Raw genomic sequence first — 15,471 nt, 5'->3', positions numbered from 1 at the left:
TTGTGAGGGTTACTGGCAAGAACTTGTTGAATCGACTGGTAGTCTCTGAGCTGCTTGTTACTTGATCTAGTACTTGTACACCAAACCCAGTGGTCATGGTTTTGAAAACCTGAAATAATTCTGAGAATTTTCATTTCCAGACCTGGAAAAGTTTTGGAAATGACTAAAACCATAAAAGGGAAAATACATGTTTCTTGTTGTGCTCTGCTCTGAGGTATTGTCTCAGCTGGATATTGCCACAAACCACCATATAACATTATTTTCTCTTATTAGCGAACAAATGGCATCAATATGTATAATCGCTTACTTCTATTGATGCTGAATCTTGATATTTGACATACAAATGGAAATCTATTGCAGCAATCTCTATGAGATGATTTTGACCAGCTTGAAAGGTCATGCAAAAAAGGTCATTAGTCAAAATAGTGTGGGAGCCCTCAATAGATGCCATACGCAATTGTACTTTGAAATCAAGGCTGTGACGAACAGAAGTACATTTATTTAATAGGTTGTACTGAATGGTAAAGTAAATTATTTAAATATATTTTATATTATATATATCAAATATAATATTTGAAAAAATATATATTGATTATTATTATTATTATTAATTCTATTAATTTTAAATTATAAATTGATTTATTTGTTTGCTTATTTGTTTGTTTATTCATTCATTTGTTAATTTTTATTTATAAAGAGGCTGGAAGGAATAGAAATACATTTTATTTGATAGACTTTACTGTGACACATCTAAATGTATTTTTAATCACAAAATATTAAAGTTATTTGAAAAAATATATATATATATAATCTCATTTTTTAAATATTACTATTATTTTTTGTTTACTTATTTATTCATTTATTTAACTGTTTTTTGGTCAGGAAAGGAAATCAGCTAGGTTTGTTTGGCAAAAAGTCATACAGTCGTCTGGTAATCTCTAAATTTGCTGTTGTGCTGCTAAACCGGTAGACTATTGTCAGGGTAGACATCATATTTCATTATTTGCAAATGATAATGAGGCTGTGTGAGATAGATGTACAGTCCATTCAAGGTCCTAGGTCATATCCAGGCACACATTTAGAAGCTGAGGAGAACTCTGTAGATAGCTCATTAGAATTTCTCATTAGAATTACCAATTAGAATCGGATTGCATGCTTGTTTAATAAATATTTGACTAATTTGATAATGCTGTCAAGTCCATAGATTCCCTCTGGGCCTGGTCATGTCTAATTTCCACAACCATGTTTCCCAGTTTTTTTTATCCTCTGAATATATATTAAAAAGTACACATTTTTGTACTTGGTCAGCTAAGCAAGCGTCTTCAGCGTACACATCAGTCTTCCATTTAACCGACTGTATGCTTCTACCCCTCACAGCCTCATTTTCACGCACGTCAAATGAAATGCGCCATCCACTGACTGTAGTCCACGGGAAAGGACTCAAATTCATCATGTCTTGGTCGCACTGTGAAGACAAGCCCTGACATTCCTTCCCAAGTTCATCTTCCTGTTGGTCTTCTGCTTGGCGTCCTCTAGCGCATGGATTCTCCCCACGCAACTGAATAAAGTTCCTCTTTTAAAAGCTTCTATGAGGGCCAGAGGGGGCTTTGAATATTCGCCACATACTTAATGAGTTAGAGACAGCAGCGACCATCAGTCATTTACTCTGTTTTTGTGGAGACAAAGGCGAGAATTTTGCCCTGGCATCTGCTGCTTGCACAATGCTCTCCCTCTCTCTCTCTTTTGCTCGCTCGCTCTGGACTTTAATGTGGTTATGATTAGAGACGGGGCTGAGAGACGTGTTCATATGTACTGCAAAGGAAAAAGGGGGAGGTGCGCAAAGCGAGAGAGCATGTTTGTGTGCAGTGTGTGCTGAAATATGAATCACAGAAGAGACAAAAAAAAGGCCAGAGAGAATCAAATAAAAGTTTGTCCTCTAACCAGATCAGAGCTGGCAATGCAAACACACAAACACACACTGTGGCCCCTCCCTGTGGCCCTCTCTCTCTCTCTCTCTCTCTCTCTCTCGCTCTCTCTCTCTCGCTCTCTCTCTCTCTCGCTTAACCCTCTCTCTCTCACCCACCCCCCTTTTCGATTGCTCTCTCTCTCTCTCTCTCCCTCTACCCCCCTCTGTGTACGCAGGACTGAGGCAGTTGGTTCGCTCCAGTGTGTCTGAGAGCCGCGAGTGCTATGTGGGGCTGTTATTTAGGTCTGTTACAACACGCTAGGAGCAGCTCACCCCGAGCAACCAGCACCGCAGATCAGCCGGAGAGGGAAAGAGAAACAAGCAGCGTGACAGAGAGAGAGAGGAAACGCTTACAAGAGCAAAACCAGCGGGATCAGGCAGCACGTATATCCTGACTAGAGGAATTCCAGCAGGGGATTTAGCGCTGTCGTAGCTGCTGGTGTCGTTATTGTTTTTTTTGGTGACGTGAGGTGTTCGGAGGCGGGTGGGCGACGGGGACGCAGCATGTTCGACTGTATGGAGGCTCTGGGCATGGGTCCCCGCCAACTCTACGATGTCACCAACCGGGGTGCATGCATGCTTCGGAAGGCGAGCCCCTTCTATGCAGGACTGGACCCTTTTGCTTGGACGGGGACAGCCAGCGTACGCTGTAAGTGCCTTATCTTATTCTTTTAAAGGGGTTTCTCATTGACCACAGGACGCTCGGTGCCAAACGAACCACTCAAGCTGCATTCATCAAGCTGTGTTTGTGTGTTTTAGAGATGCTGTTTGAGTCGATCGGTTTCCACGATTGTCACGAGCAGAGTTTGGTTTCACCGACGGTGTGGGTAACCTGATTTTTGATCTTGTCGGTTGATGAAAAGTTAAACAGAAAGAAGTAATGCGAGAGGGAGAGATGAAAGAGAGTGTGTTTGAGAAAGAGAGGGAGAGAGAGAGAAGTGGGTGGGGGGGGGAACCTGACACTGTGCTATAATTTCAGTCATGCAGATTGCATTTGTCTTCTTCACTTCACAATTGTGCCTGACAGCTCTGGTATCCCAGCATGCCTGACCACGGCTTGGCCCACACAACAGCATCAAACAAGCGCAAAAGTGAAAAAACGAGAGGGACATTACTCAAGTATGTGTCACTGATGAAACTGGAATTGGAAAACGGATTGGGTGATTAGACTCTGACAGGAAGCCAAATTGCAAATGGCATTAAATAAATAGTAAAGAATTGGCGTAAATACACTGAGTGGAAAGTTCACTAAGAGCTAGAAGACCTGGACAGCTCTTCGATTTTCCCCCTTTTTCATTCTCTGTCTCTGTTTCAACCATTTTATTTTTCCTTCCTCTGTTCCAGACCTTAGACAGCCTTTGGCTTTAAAAACAATCATGCTTTATCATAGACAAAACTCAGGTTCATTTTCTTAAGGGATCCATCTGAACTTGATGAGAGAACTGAGAAAAAACCCTCAAATGTCCAGTTCGGTAAACATCCCTGTTACCCTTTTCCCAAAATGCACGGCGCTCTTGCTGTTTTCCATTTGTATTTATTGAAGCTTCTGCTTTTTGTTCCTCCTTCTCAGCCTCTGAGTGCGACTCATCTGTCTTCATTAATCGTGAAAGACACCAACGTTTCAGTGGCTGTCAGCCACACTGGGTTCTCTTTAATGAAGACAGATGCCCTGTCTGAACTCGACCCGGAGGGGAGGGGAGGGAGGGAGGTCCATAATGCCTCTTCTCCTTGGCCAGGACCCTGATGATAACAAGATGAAATCTGTTTATTTAATCAGTCATGTCTCACCAACGCTACACAAGCACACGATCAGGGCCCATGTTGGAAAACGAGTCCTCCGATTGCACCGCCGCTGCTTCTCGAATTCTGTTGCTTCCTGGTTCCAGGAAATAGCGGAGATCGAGAGGCAATCGGACAGATCCCGCTGCCCTCGGGGAAGAACAGGAGCGGTGTACTGTTACAAGCCACCATGCCCAGTAACCTCTGTAAAGAAGACCGGCCTATCCGACCACAGGATACACACAGTTGTTGCTCTTCATTGTCCTCTTAGACCAGTTTAATCAGTGTTTAGGCCAGTATTTCATTAGGGGCAGGCCAGCTGCAATGCATTGTGGGTAAATTTGTCTCACTGTCTCTTACAGTTTCAGCTTTTTTGTGTCTTTATTTGATTAGAGAGCAGCAGAGAGAGGGGGTGGGGACACATTGCAGGCCAAGACTCGAACCTGCGTCAGCAACATTAACACCATGACTTAACGTATCTGGGAGATTTTGGCATTTTTTATTTAGTAATCTGTAGTAAGGAAGTTTCCTTCTCATTAAAAATAGTTTTTCTGCATCTGGTACTTTTTGTTTTTACAGTTTGTTGAATTTTAGCACACAAGTGCCTTTTCTTGGCTCTAGGCAAAGTAATGTCTGTTTTTGCCAGTACTTCTCATAAACTCTATAAATATTCTGGATTGTGCTGGTCATGTGGCTCTACACCAATGTTAAAAAGTTTAGGGTCAAATATATACAGTATATATACAATGATGCATTAAATTGAACAAAAGTTTCAGTAAAGGCTTGTTAAAATTTTTTCAAATAAATGCTTTTTTTTTACTTTATATTCAGCAAGAATCCTGAAAAGAAGTAATCACAGTTTCCATAAAAATGTTAAGCAGCATAACTGATTTGACAAATTCTTCAACAAATAAATGTTCTTTTGAGCACCAAATGATTTCTAAAGGCTCATGTGACACTTAAGACTGGAGTAATGACTGTTGAGAATTCAGCTTTTCCATCACAGGAATAAATTACATTTTTTTTTATATTAATATAGAAAACAGTTGTTTTACATTGCAATAATATTTCACAATATTACTCTATTGAATGTTTGAACGTCTTGTGTGTTTTTGACGTGCTAAATGTACATTTGTGGATTACATTTAGATGTTTTGCTTTTATTTTCACCACGTGATTAAAATGTACCCGTTTTTTGGTTTGTTGTAGCTTGCCCTACACATTAACAAAATCCTCTGCTGCCTGTTAGAGGTGAAGAGTAAGAGAATCACAGCCCACTGTCAGTGTGGCCAGTCTTTCCTGTTTTTATGTGCAGCAGTTCGAGACCTTTGCAGTTTTTTTAAATTCAATGTCAGAGGTTATAGAGAGGCTTTGCACGGGCCAATGTCAGCTCTCCTGACTATGTGAGCTGCTCTTGTTCCATCCCTGGAAGGGAAGAGAGCTGAAAGAGCTTTTTTATTGAGCAATCCTTGAAGCACCAGGGCCCTATTGAGCCATATGTTTAAAAAAAGGAAGCACGCAGATGATTTAGTAATCTATACATAAGAAAGATATCATCACGTTTCTCTGAAGTGCTCTTAATTTACCTTTTTGTTCACTAAGAGGTTGCTAATGATGACTGTTAGAAAGTTTTTGTGTATATTTTTTGGATTAAATGGTGGGTTTTTACTTCATTAAAATAAGGACTAGAATCCGGGATCGTCTTCCTGTCCTTATCATTTGGGCTCATACATACACGCTATTGTTTTCTGCAGTGTGCTGTCCACATCAGAGTCTGATAAGCTCTCTGAAACAGAGCTCTGCGTGAAAGACAGGGAAATGAGGGCTTCCTGTGTCTGCTGTCACACGCAGCCCGATCTCATTTTTAGTTTTAATGGAAGTCCTCAATTATTTCGTTATAATTACAAAAAGATTCAATTAAAAGATTAGAGTGCCCGACAAGGCAGGGGAATAAAAAACGATACTTGATTGATTCGATGCTTGAGAGAGAGTGTGTGTGTGTGTGTGTCTCTCAGCGTGTGTGTATGTTGAAGGAAAAAGGGAAAAGTGGTTTGCCGTGAGGGATTCACACTGATTGCCTCCCAGTCCAATGATAGAGAGATAATCTGTTAATGTTAAAGAAGCTGTGAATAATATTTTTACTTCTTAAAACATGTGCTCGACTATCTTGCATTTCAATGCAAGCACATTCTAACCCAGTGTGGGTTGTCAACCGTACAAATTAAGGATGCACTGATATTAAAATTCTGACTGATAAGCCTATAATTATTTTCATGTTATAGCCGGTAACTGATGAATGGCTGATATTTAAATGTCATAATATTTTGTCTAAATGAATTAAATATGTAACACTAAAATCAATCGTTTTGGATGCTACAAGTCAATTTAGGCATCAAAACATCATAATGTACAGTATAAAATGGATATATTTTTACTAAAGCATTATTAGTGCTTTTAAAGATTAACTAATTAAGGATTAGATGATGGCAAATGTGATCTAAATTTAAAAATAGTGAAAATGAGAATCCACAGTCACATATCCAATGCATCCCTAAAAGGTAAGCTTATTAAATGTCGAATCTCATAAGAAATGTGTCTGTGCTGTAATTATGTGCTTGTATCTTGTGCGTTTGCATCTGTGAAGTATTTAAATGTGGTGCAGTAGCTGTGTATGGATGGCCATTGAACTCTAAGAGGGAGTCGAATGCAAACCCAAAAGAGGAGGCCTGACGCGGCCGCTGAAATTCCACAGTCTGCCGCTGGAATCCATTTGCTGCTGTTTGGGCAGTTTATAATATCCCGGCAGGGTCAAGGAACCGTAAATGAGAGAGATCCGCCTCTCATGGAACTGCAACAATGACTGTTTTGCACCGCTTGAAGGATGGGCGAATTTTAGACTGTCTGTGAAATGATCCGACGGTGCAATTGATTGAACCAAAACATGCACATGGTTCTGTTTGGTTTAGACTATTAGGTGAGTTCTTTGCACCTTGTTGTAGATTTCAGAACCGTCCCGACGGGCAAGCCGAAAGACTCATTGGACAGTCCAAATTTGTCCCACATCTATTCAGGAAGCATTGCTAATTAGCTAATCTTTCCACTTCACTTTCATGGGTCTCTGAAAGACACAAACAAGGCCAGGCATCATGGGATTGAAAACTCTGGGTGAGGCTCAATGACTGTCATAGTTTGGCCATCACCTCCCTTTTGTCCCATGAATTAGTGGATGTTTACTGAGAGCTCCAGTGCCTGGTTGGCAGTTTCTCTCTGGTGGCGAGGTGTTGGCAAGATCTTTGTCAGTCTGAAACCATGTGTGAGCTCAGTGTGAGGGGAGAAGTTCTGTTACCAGTGTGTTGTTGACTGACGGCTTGGCTCTGTCGTTACTAGCGCTCACTGTTATGTGAAAATGTGAGGCGAAATATAGCTCAAACCCCCACTATGTTTGTTTGCAGCTGGGCCGCAGGAACTCCCCGTCAGTCAATCATTGGTTTTATCTAAAATGAGAATCAGGTTGAGGGGTTGCAGCACTGTTGATGAGACGATGCGTCTCAGAAGACATTGATTCTGGTATCGTGTTGTATTGCTAGTGCCGAGATCTGGTGCACGTTTCAGTGTTTAATGTTACCTCAATGCTTTTGATTCTTTAGAAATCTGCATATTATTGTTGTGAAACCTACGAGGATAAAACAATACTTTCAGACTGATTTTATCAGTGGTGTCATGTCACTGATAATCTTGCAGCTCTTGTCACGAAAAACATCCTGTTGTACAATGGGGAGGGATGGTCAGCAAGTCATCCACCAACCAACTAGCTGATGTATATTTTATTTTTATTTTTTTCTCTGGTATTTTTAGTAGTATTGCTTTAAAGGGGAATTAAGATTTCTTTGAGATTTTCATGTGCTGAGTGTGAGCTGTGGTTGAGCATGCTGAAACTGTCAGTGCGGTAAAACTCCCAGAGAGAAGTTGCGCCTTTATATTTATCCCCTTTAAAGCACTGTCTTTACTGCCATCAAAGCACCACGGGAATAACCAATTCACTGCCTTTTAATATAAAATTTAAGAATATTTCTATATGACATAAATTGCCATTTCTCTCTGATATTTTAAGACAACACGTATACGTCAATATCTAAACCATAAAAATGGTGTGTTAAAACCCCTAGCTGTCTCATCATATATATATATATATATATATATATTTGTGTGTGTGTGTGTGTGTATTTTTAGATTTGTTTAAATAATTTTTTATAGAGAGAGACACATTTCCTAACAGTAAAATAATAGTCATATAATATGAAAACGTACATATATTTTACATTTTGTGTGTGTAGATGGAGGTGAGAGGCCATCCTAAATCAGCCATGAAAGATGAATGGATACAAGAGCCCAAGGATGCTTGTTAGGGAAGACCATCTGTACTTTACCCCCACACATCCATCTTTTTAAACGATCATCTGCTGTCTAAAGACTCAGCGCAGTGTTTAGAATGAGCAGGGACGACACCGTCTGTCTGGTGGATGGTGTCTATGGCTTGGCCGGTCTACGCTCCATTTAGAAAAGCTGTGTTGGCTCTAAATAAAAAGCATATTGTGGTTTAGTCAATACAATGGAGTTGGATTTGTCTCTCAAGGTGACTTCCTAAACGGCTGAGCTCTGTCTGTTGCTCTCTGGGTGTTACGAGAGTACATCAAACCGCACGCAGTAGTGTTTTGAAACTTCGCAATTGCCAGTTTGCACGAAACGTGCCCATCCACACCCTAACATCTTGGGCAGTCGCTGATGGTGTGATGCCACACTAAAGTGAAAAATTCCACTCTCGTAAGCACACATCATATGGTAATTTCCCATATAGTCAAAGCAGAAGTTTCTCACAGACGCGCCCTTGTGCCATTAGAAAGAACAGAACTGTGCCAGGCTGTTGAACTGATAGTGAAAGAACGAGTATTTATATACAAGAGACCCACAGCTACTATAAGCATCAACCACAAATCACATAAACAGCAGGAAGCCACAACTCTGTTGGGTCCTCTCCTTATGCAAAGCAAAGTTTTGCTTTGAGCTCATGCAGTTTCTAACTAATGACAGTTAGATGAGATTCGAGCGAGTCAAACAGGCCTGCACTTTATTTTGCAGAATTAAGGTGTCAACCTTTAAAGTTCGGCTGCTTCTTCTTTTGTGGTTTCTATTGTTTGGGGAAGGAAGCAATAAGGTCCAGAGTCCCGCTCCAGTCCTAAGCCGAGAGACACTTCAGGCTGTGACTCAAGCTAAGTTGCCCGTCTTAAAGCAGGTGAGCGCAGACAGATGGTGAGAGGAAGTCTGCAAGGACCAGCAGATCAAAGATAATGGGTAGATGAGGCTGTCTCGCTGCCTGTTGGCTTGATCAATGGTTGTGTCCATGGAGGACGCATCCAGCCATTGGAGTGGAGAGGAATTAGAGGAGACACTCTCACTCAGGGGTTGACAGCACAGATGAAGCCTGGTGGGGGAGCTGGAGTTCAGTGGAGTTGCAAATTTGGATGTCTGTACCAGAAATCTGTCTTCTCTGAATCAGGCCTTCATTCCCGGTCTTTGTGCTCTGATTACCCCTCACTGTCTAGTTTGGATAGAGTCCTACTAGAGGAATAGGACACAAGTCCCTTAAATGGTTTACTAAATGGGCCTTATTTTGCACTACACAAAAGCTTTCTGTCAGTAAACTCTTGAATTGTTCTTTTGCAGAACTGTTTCTTGCAGAAAAGTGCTAGCAGGTTCTAGATTCTGTGAAGAACCGCTGAATAGGCCTAGATGACTTTCTAAAGAGCTAGGGAATTGAAAAGGTCTTTGAGGAGGTTTCCCTATGGCTTTGGGCTATAAAAACCATTTTGTTTCTAATTGAAAACTTTATTTTTAATTAAATAGTCTTTCAGTGGACACTTTTATCTAGAGCAGCTTACATATTGCAAATTACATTTATTATAGAGACAAGCCCCTGGAGCAACCCAAGGGTAAATTACTTGCTCAAGGGCATGATGGATCCAATGAAGATCAATGGAGTTAAACCAGCAACCTTCTGGTTACCAGACCAAAAAAAAGACACCTTTGGTAATGGAGAGAGCAGTATCTGTGTAAGCCGTAGTTGAGAGGGTGTCTGATTGCCTGTAATCCAGGAAGGACTCAAGTGTGGGCGATTGATTCTCTGAGTCCATTGATGTGTTAGTGCCACTCATTCAGGGGTCATTCAGGCCAAATGCTGGCTCACCTTCATCCAGACATGCCTCAGGTCTATGAGATGTTGCAGATTGAGAGTAGTTTAACTTTAAATGGATAGTTGATCCAAAAATCGTTTACTGGTGTGGCCATATTAGCAGAACTGCAGCATATTTTTGCAAGCAAAAAAGGGTCCAACAGCGTAGAGAGGTAGGACGCATTTCCTACATAGAAGTAACTTTCAAACCAAGCAACTTCCTGTTGGCCTATGTGGGAAAATCACGTGACCAGCTTGAAAATAAGCAAAACCTGCATTTTGCAACTCCCAATTGCGCAGATTCCTATTGGAATGGCTCGATTTCTCAGAGCAACAGTCAATGTGACCCCATTTACCCTCACATTGTTTCAAACCTCTATTATTATTATTATTTTTCTTCTAAATAAAGCATTTCGTAAACTGAAAGTTAATGGATTCCAAAGCAACACTGGACCACATTGACTTTCATGGGACACAAAAAACAGACATTTTTCAAATTATTCTTTTGTTGTTCCAGTCATGCTGGTTTGGACTGACTTGATGGTGAGTAAATGATGACAGATGCTTCACTTTTGTGTGAACTAACCTTTTCAGACAGATCCAGCCATTAAGTCTGCTCATACCTGTTGCCCTTTTGCTCACCTTGCGTGATGGGGCTGACCTACAGAAGACCTATTGCTGGCCGACTCCATGACTGAGAACGATAACTGTATGTGTTCATGTATGCATTCATGCCTGTGTGCTGGTTATGACATGAGGGTGTAAATTCCTTCAGTCTTGTCCAGTCTGGGCTGTATGTAAGTCTTTCTCTCTTTTTCTGTCTTTCGCTCTGAGCCATCTCTTGGACGGCAGCCCAGTTTTATCACAGGGCTTCCTTTCAGAAAGGGCCTTACTGCAAAAGGAAGGACTCCTCCTTTTTTACAGGCCTGGGATGGAGAGCATGAGAGGGAGGGATAAAAAGTAGAAAAACGGGAGGAGAGGAGGGGGAGATCAGGTAATGAGCTCTCAGACAGCTGTTGACAGCAACTGCTACTGCTCAGCACCTTTAATGAAAGCACACACACCTCTTAGCCCTGTAACTTAACACTCGTTTTGCACTGCATCTGTGGTGCAGAGACATTGTTTTTAAACTGGCCTCCTGAAGTAATTTTAGAAGGTAGGTCAACTCCTAAATTAAAGCTTTTAATTAGGGGTGCACATGATATCAGTTATTGTAACTGTTACAGTTAAATTGATAACTGTCTGATTATATTGGATCTTTATTTTATTTTATTTTTAATGTAATTTTATTTTATTTTACAACAAACAATTATCCACTTTTATTTATTTATTTATGTATTTATTTATTTATTTTGTTGCTTAGTGCGTTAATTTTCTTTTTTTGGTGTGTTAAAAAATAGTATTTTTACCATTAACATTGCTTTTTTTAAGTAAATGTGCCATGTAAATAGCAATATAGTATCTGGAAAGTGTTCACATCTTCATTTTAATTATTGTTTCTCTCAGTATGTGAAAAGTTTATTTTCTTTATTTCCTTTCTTTTATTTTCATGAAAACAATTATCAGCTATATAGCTATCTGAACATCCGGAAATTGTTCAAATCTTTGTTTGACTGATTATTTTATTTTATTTTCAGCTTATTTAGTTTTTTCAGGATTTTGTTAGTATGTAAATTTACCAAGTACTTGACAAAATAGTATCTGGTATTAGTTTGACTCTGTTTAAGTGATTGTTTCTCTCGATACATCAACATTTTTACTCTCGCTGCAATATGTGAATTTACAAATGTCGAAAAACAGCTTTCATAAGATAAAGCCTGCAATCAGAGAGAATACATCCAGCAGAAAGAGACAGTGATGCAGTGGAGAGGAAGGAAATGGGGTTGTGTAGTATGAGGTGGTACGATGACAACAGCATGTGAGGAGGATCTGGCCGTGGGCAGGAAGCCGTGGGCAATGAGACACAGAGACAGAGAAAGAGCCACGGTCGGTTCCCCTCATCAGGAAGTTGGCAGCCAGAGGAGAGGGCTGTGTGTCCTTGCCCATCAGTCACCGCTCGGAGAGAGAGGGGGGCCCTGCCAGTCAGTCTATCAATCACACCGCTCCAAAAAACCTGGCCAATCTGTGGCCCGTCTGCCACACTGGCTGCACGCACAACAAAGCAGTCTGTCCACCCCACTCGCCAGTATGGGGCTGTAGTATGAGGCGAAGGTGAAATCATGGAGCTTTCAGTGGAGGGAAGCAAGATTATGTTCTGAGAAATGCAAAGCGAGCGACACACAAATACACGCCCAACACGCTGAAATACTTAAGAGGAATTGAGACGCAGAGAACTATATTTGCAAATCAAATGGGAGTCTTTAGAGACACTCGTTGGATGAGCGCCCATGCAGAACTGAACACACACACGCTCACATGCCAAGACTAGATTTGGGAACAGAGCTCCACTGAAGATTCAATCACACCCACAGTCACGTACACAAAATCTGCTCTTCTATTGTGAAAGAATAGTTGTTCCACAGCCAATGCGTTATATGCTGCTCAGCTAAAAGTAGTGTTGCAACACTTAAAACACATGAAGCTGACACTTGTTATTTTTTGTCTTTTTAGACTTGTGTACTTGCTAATTTTTATACTGTCCTTCTGAACCAAAATAAAGAAACTCAAGGTCACAGCTCACTTCCTGTTACCCATGTGGCCTGATTTGTTTGCACTACTTGTTTATTGTGTTACCGAAGTCAGTTCTTCAGGAAATGGATTTGAACCTAGACCACTTTTTTCGGCAACAATGACATGTTTATAGTATGCATGCATGTTTATGTGCACCGCATTGTGGGCATTGACACTTACCCACTAGGTCTCACCTAAATATAGATGTTATTGATAATATTTAGATACTTTTTAATTGTATTAATTTAAGAGTTAAAAGTTGATTAATAAACATGAAATACTTAAATGATTTACTTTATATTTTAATGTAGAATTATGCGTTTTATTTTAAATATTAATATTTTATAATAATGTTTAATTTAAATGTTTACATTTTATAAATTTTATTATAGTTTTATGATTATATAAACATACAGATGCATCTCAATAAATTAGAAAATGAACTTTTCCACAATGTTCTAATTTATTGAGATGCACCTGTACATTTTTGTTATATTTATGTTTGATCTATTTAAAAATATTTAATATTTTTATATTTTTAATTTAGTATTTTTTTTTATATTTAAAAAATATTAAATATATATTTAGTAACATAAATAAATGTGCATATGTTTATACATGTTTATATATTTAAACATTTGTTTTACTTATTTTAATATATCTAAAATTTATATTTTTATGTAATAATGTTATAATTATTAATTAATTTAATTATTAATTACATATATTTTAATAATAATAAATTAATGTTAATAATTTGAATACATATATTTTTAATAATATAAATACTGTAAATGTTTGTTAATATATTATGTTTTTGACACCCCTGTTGTGTGTATGTATACATATTTTCACAGCATTGGATCATTGTGTGTGTTCGTATATTTACTTATCTTTACATTTTTTTTGCATTTGTGTATTTACTTTGCCTGCTACCACAGGGGCACTTTGTCTGGGTTGACACTGGGATTAGCATAGGACGGTCCACCTAAAATACTTGTATACAGAGGACACAGAGAGACCAGTTCAGGACAGAAACACAATACCAGACAGGAAATGAACAGTGTCTACTGATAACTGCAGTCGGCTTCTACCTGTCCCTCCATCAGCAGCCATCCGCCCTCTGCCTTCTCATTGTGATGCAAATCAAGTCCCTGGCTGGAGAGCTGATAAGGAGGCCTCTCATTTCAGAGCGCTTTGTTTCCCAAACAGAGGAGAGCTTAGCAGAGGGGATGCAGAGAGGGCCTCTGGCCTGACATAAGAACCCATCCCATTGTGCACCCCGGGAGAAGTGTTGACTGATATTTGGGAAGAGGTGTTAGAGGGAGGGAAAGCGACCGAGGTTTTTACGGCAGGAACCATCTCGGGTTGTTGAGAGATCCTGATGGATTTTTATCCCTCTCCCCTCTCCCATTCTTTTTACTCTCAGCTACTCAGATGGTGTCAATCAGTAGCTGTTTCTTTATGCCACATGCAGTTTGCGATCCTTTTCAGGTGCTTGTCATTACCAGCATATTGCCAGTATTGCTATATAAACAAATGAGTTCACGCTAGGTTCAGTGGAGAGCATTGATCCTGCTGCGCAACATTTAGTTCAAAGTGTATACTTAGTATTCAAAACATGTATGTGTTGTGATAGCATACATGTTTGGGGTTTATACAAGAATTATAACTTTAATGCAACCTATTATGTTTGATAGCCTTTTTGCGTTCTTCAGTTATTTTGATGGTAATTTGCTAGTTAGTGTTCTCAACGCACCGATATATCGGCTAATAATCGGCAACTGCTGAGAAATTATTGACGCTGTTGGGCATACAAAAACAGCCAATGATCAGGGCTGATTATATCCTGTTAATCAAATCATTGAGTGATTTTCAGAATTCAGTTAATGAGCATTAAGAACATCCAAAAACTTAAGAAATCTTAATTTAATGTTCAGTATTCTGTTAATTCAGGTAATTTTACTTTAAAACATGGAAAGACGTTAATATGAAGAGAGTAAAAGTTATTTACATCTCTTTCAAAATTGTGTAATAAATTGTTAATTTGAAAAGATTAAAAAAAATAGAACCACCAAACTATCGTATCTATATCGCCACATCATTCTAAATAATCGGATATCGGTATCGGCACAGAAAATTTTTATCATTTGATTTCTAAACTAAACTGGAACCTGTTCTGATAGCATTCCTCTATCGTACTTCAAAGTAGATCAGTAAAAAAAAGAACTAACTTGACATTGCACAACAGTTGGGAAACAAATGTCATGCACGTTGCTAGTTCAAATGCAATTAGCTTTTTTATACATATACTCAGAAAGCTTTTGTATTTCTCACTCTCGCTTGAAGAATAAGCGATTTGTTTGTAACCATGGCCATGAACAGAAGGCCCTACTGTATGTGAGCTCAACCTTAAATGGGCCTATTTGCCTCTCCTCGTTCACCCCTCCACCCTCGTCTTTTTCTTTCTGTTTTCTATCAAATTCCTCTTTTTATGCCCCCTTTTCTTCTTTTGAAGTCTCCAAACTCTTGTAAAAGGCCAAGCTGGTGGTTTTTGCTGAACCCTGTGGTGGGACAGCGAGAGAGGGGTTGTAGGTTAAGTTTAGGATTTCCATTGAAGGTGGTTGAAGAAGGTGGGGCAATAAAAGTTGGAAGTTTAGAGCCTCCCTGTTTTTTTTTTATTTTTTATGATCTGACCTTTTTTTTTTTACTAGCTCAGGCTACAGCTGGTGGTGTGAATGGCTGCCCGAGGTGTCTGAGTCTTAATAAAGACCCCACCAGCCGGGCTGGGGCCTCCAGTCCAGCCATGAGACCACCTTTATAGGCCTAG

At 39.6% G+C, this 15,471-nt stretch overlaps 1 protein-coding gene across 5 annotated transcripts in view; it reads left to right on the top strand.

Moving 5' to 3' along the window:
- The window catches only part of rarga (retinoic acid receptor gamma a), a 71,498-nt gene that overhangs the window by 47,351 nt on the left and 8,676 nt on the right, over positions 1-15,471 (top strand). Inside the window, exon 1 of one of the 5 annotated variants that reach the window (XM_016283894.1) lies at positions 2,069-2,615. The exons of 3 other annotated variants lie outside the window; for them this stretch is intronic. In XM_016283894.1, the coding sequence (XP_016139380.1) occupies positions 2,471-2,615 (145 nt within the window). In that variant the 5' untranslated portion in view covers positions 2,069-2,470. Of the gene's footprint in view, positions 1-2,068; positions 2,616-2,755; positions 2,794-15,471 lie in introns of those variants that run through there. One more of the 5 variants, XM_016283895.1, reaches the window with a different exon arrangement.

The sequence above is a fragment of the Sinocyclocheilus grahami genome, unplaced genomic scaffold (genome assembly GCF_001515645.1).
Source record: "Sinocyclocheilus grahami isolate Dianchi unplaced genomic scaffold, SAMN03320097.WGS_v1.1 scaffold178.1, whole genome shotgun sequence".
Classification (NCBI taxonomy): domain Eukaryota; kingdom Metazoa; phylum Chordata; class Actinopteri; order Cypriniformes; family Cyprinidae; genus Sinocyclocheilus; species Sinocyclocheilus grahami.
This window is presented reverse-complemented; position numbering and strand designations above follow the sequence as displayed.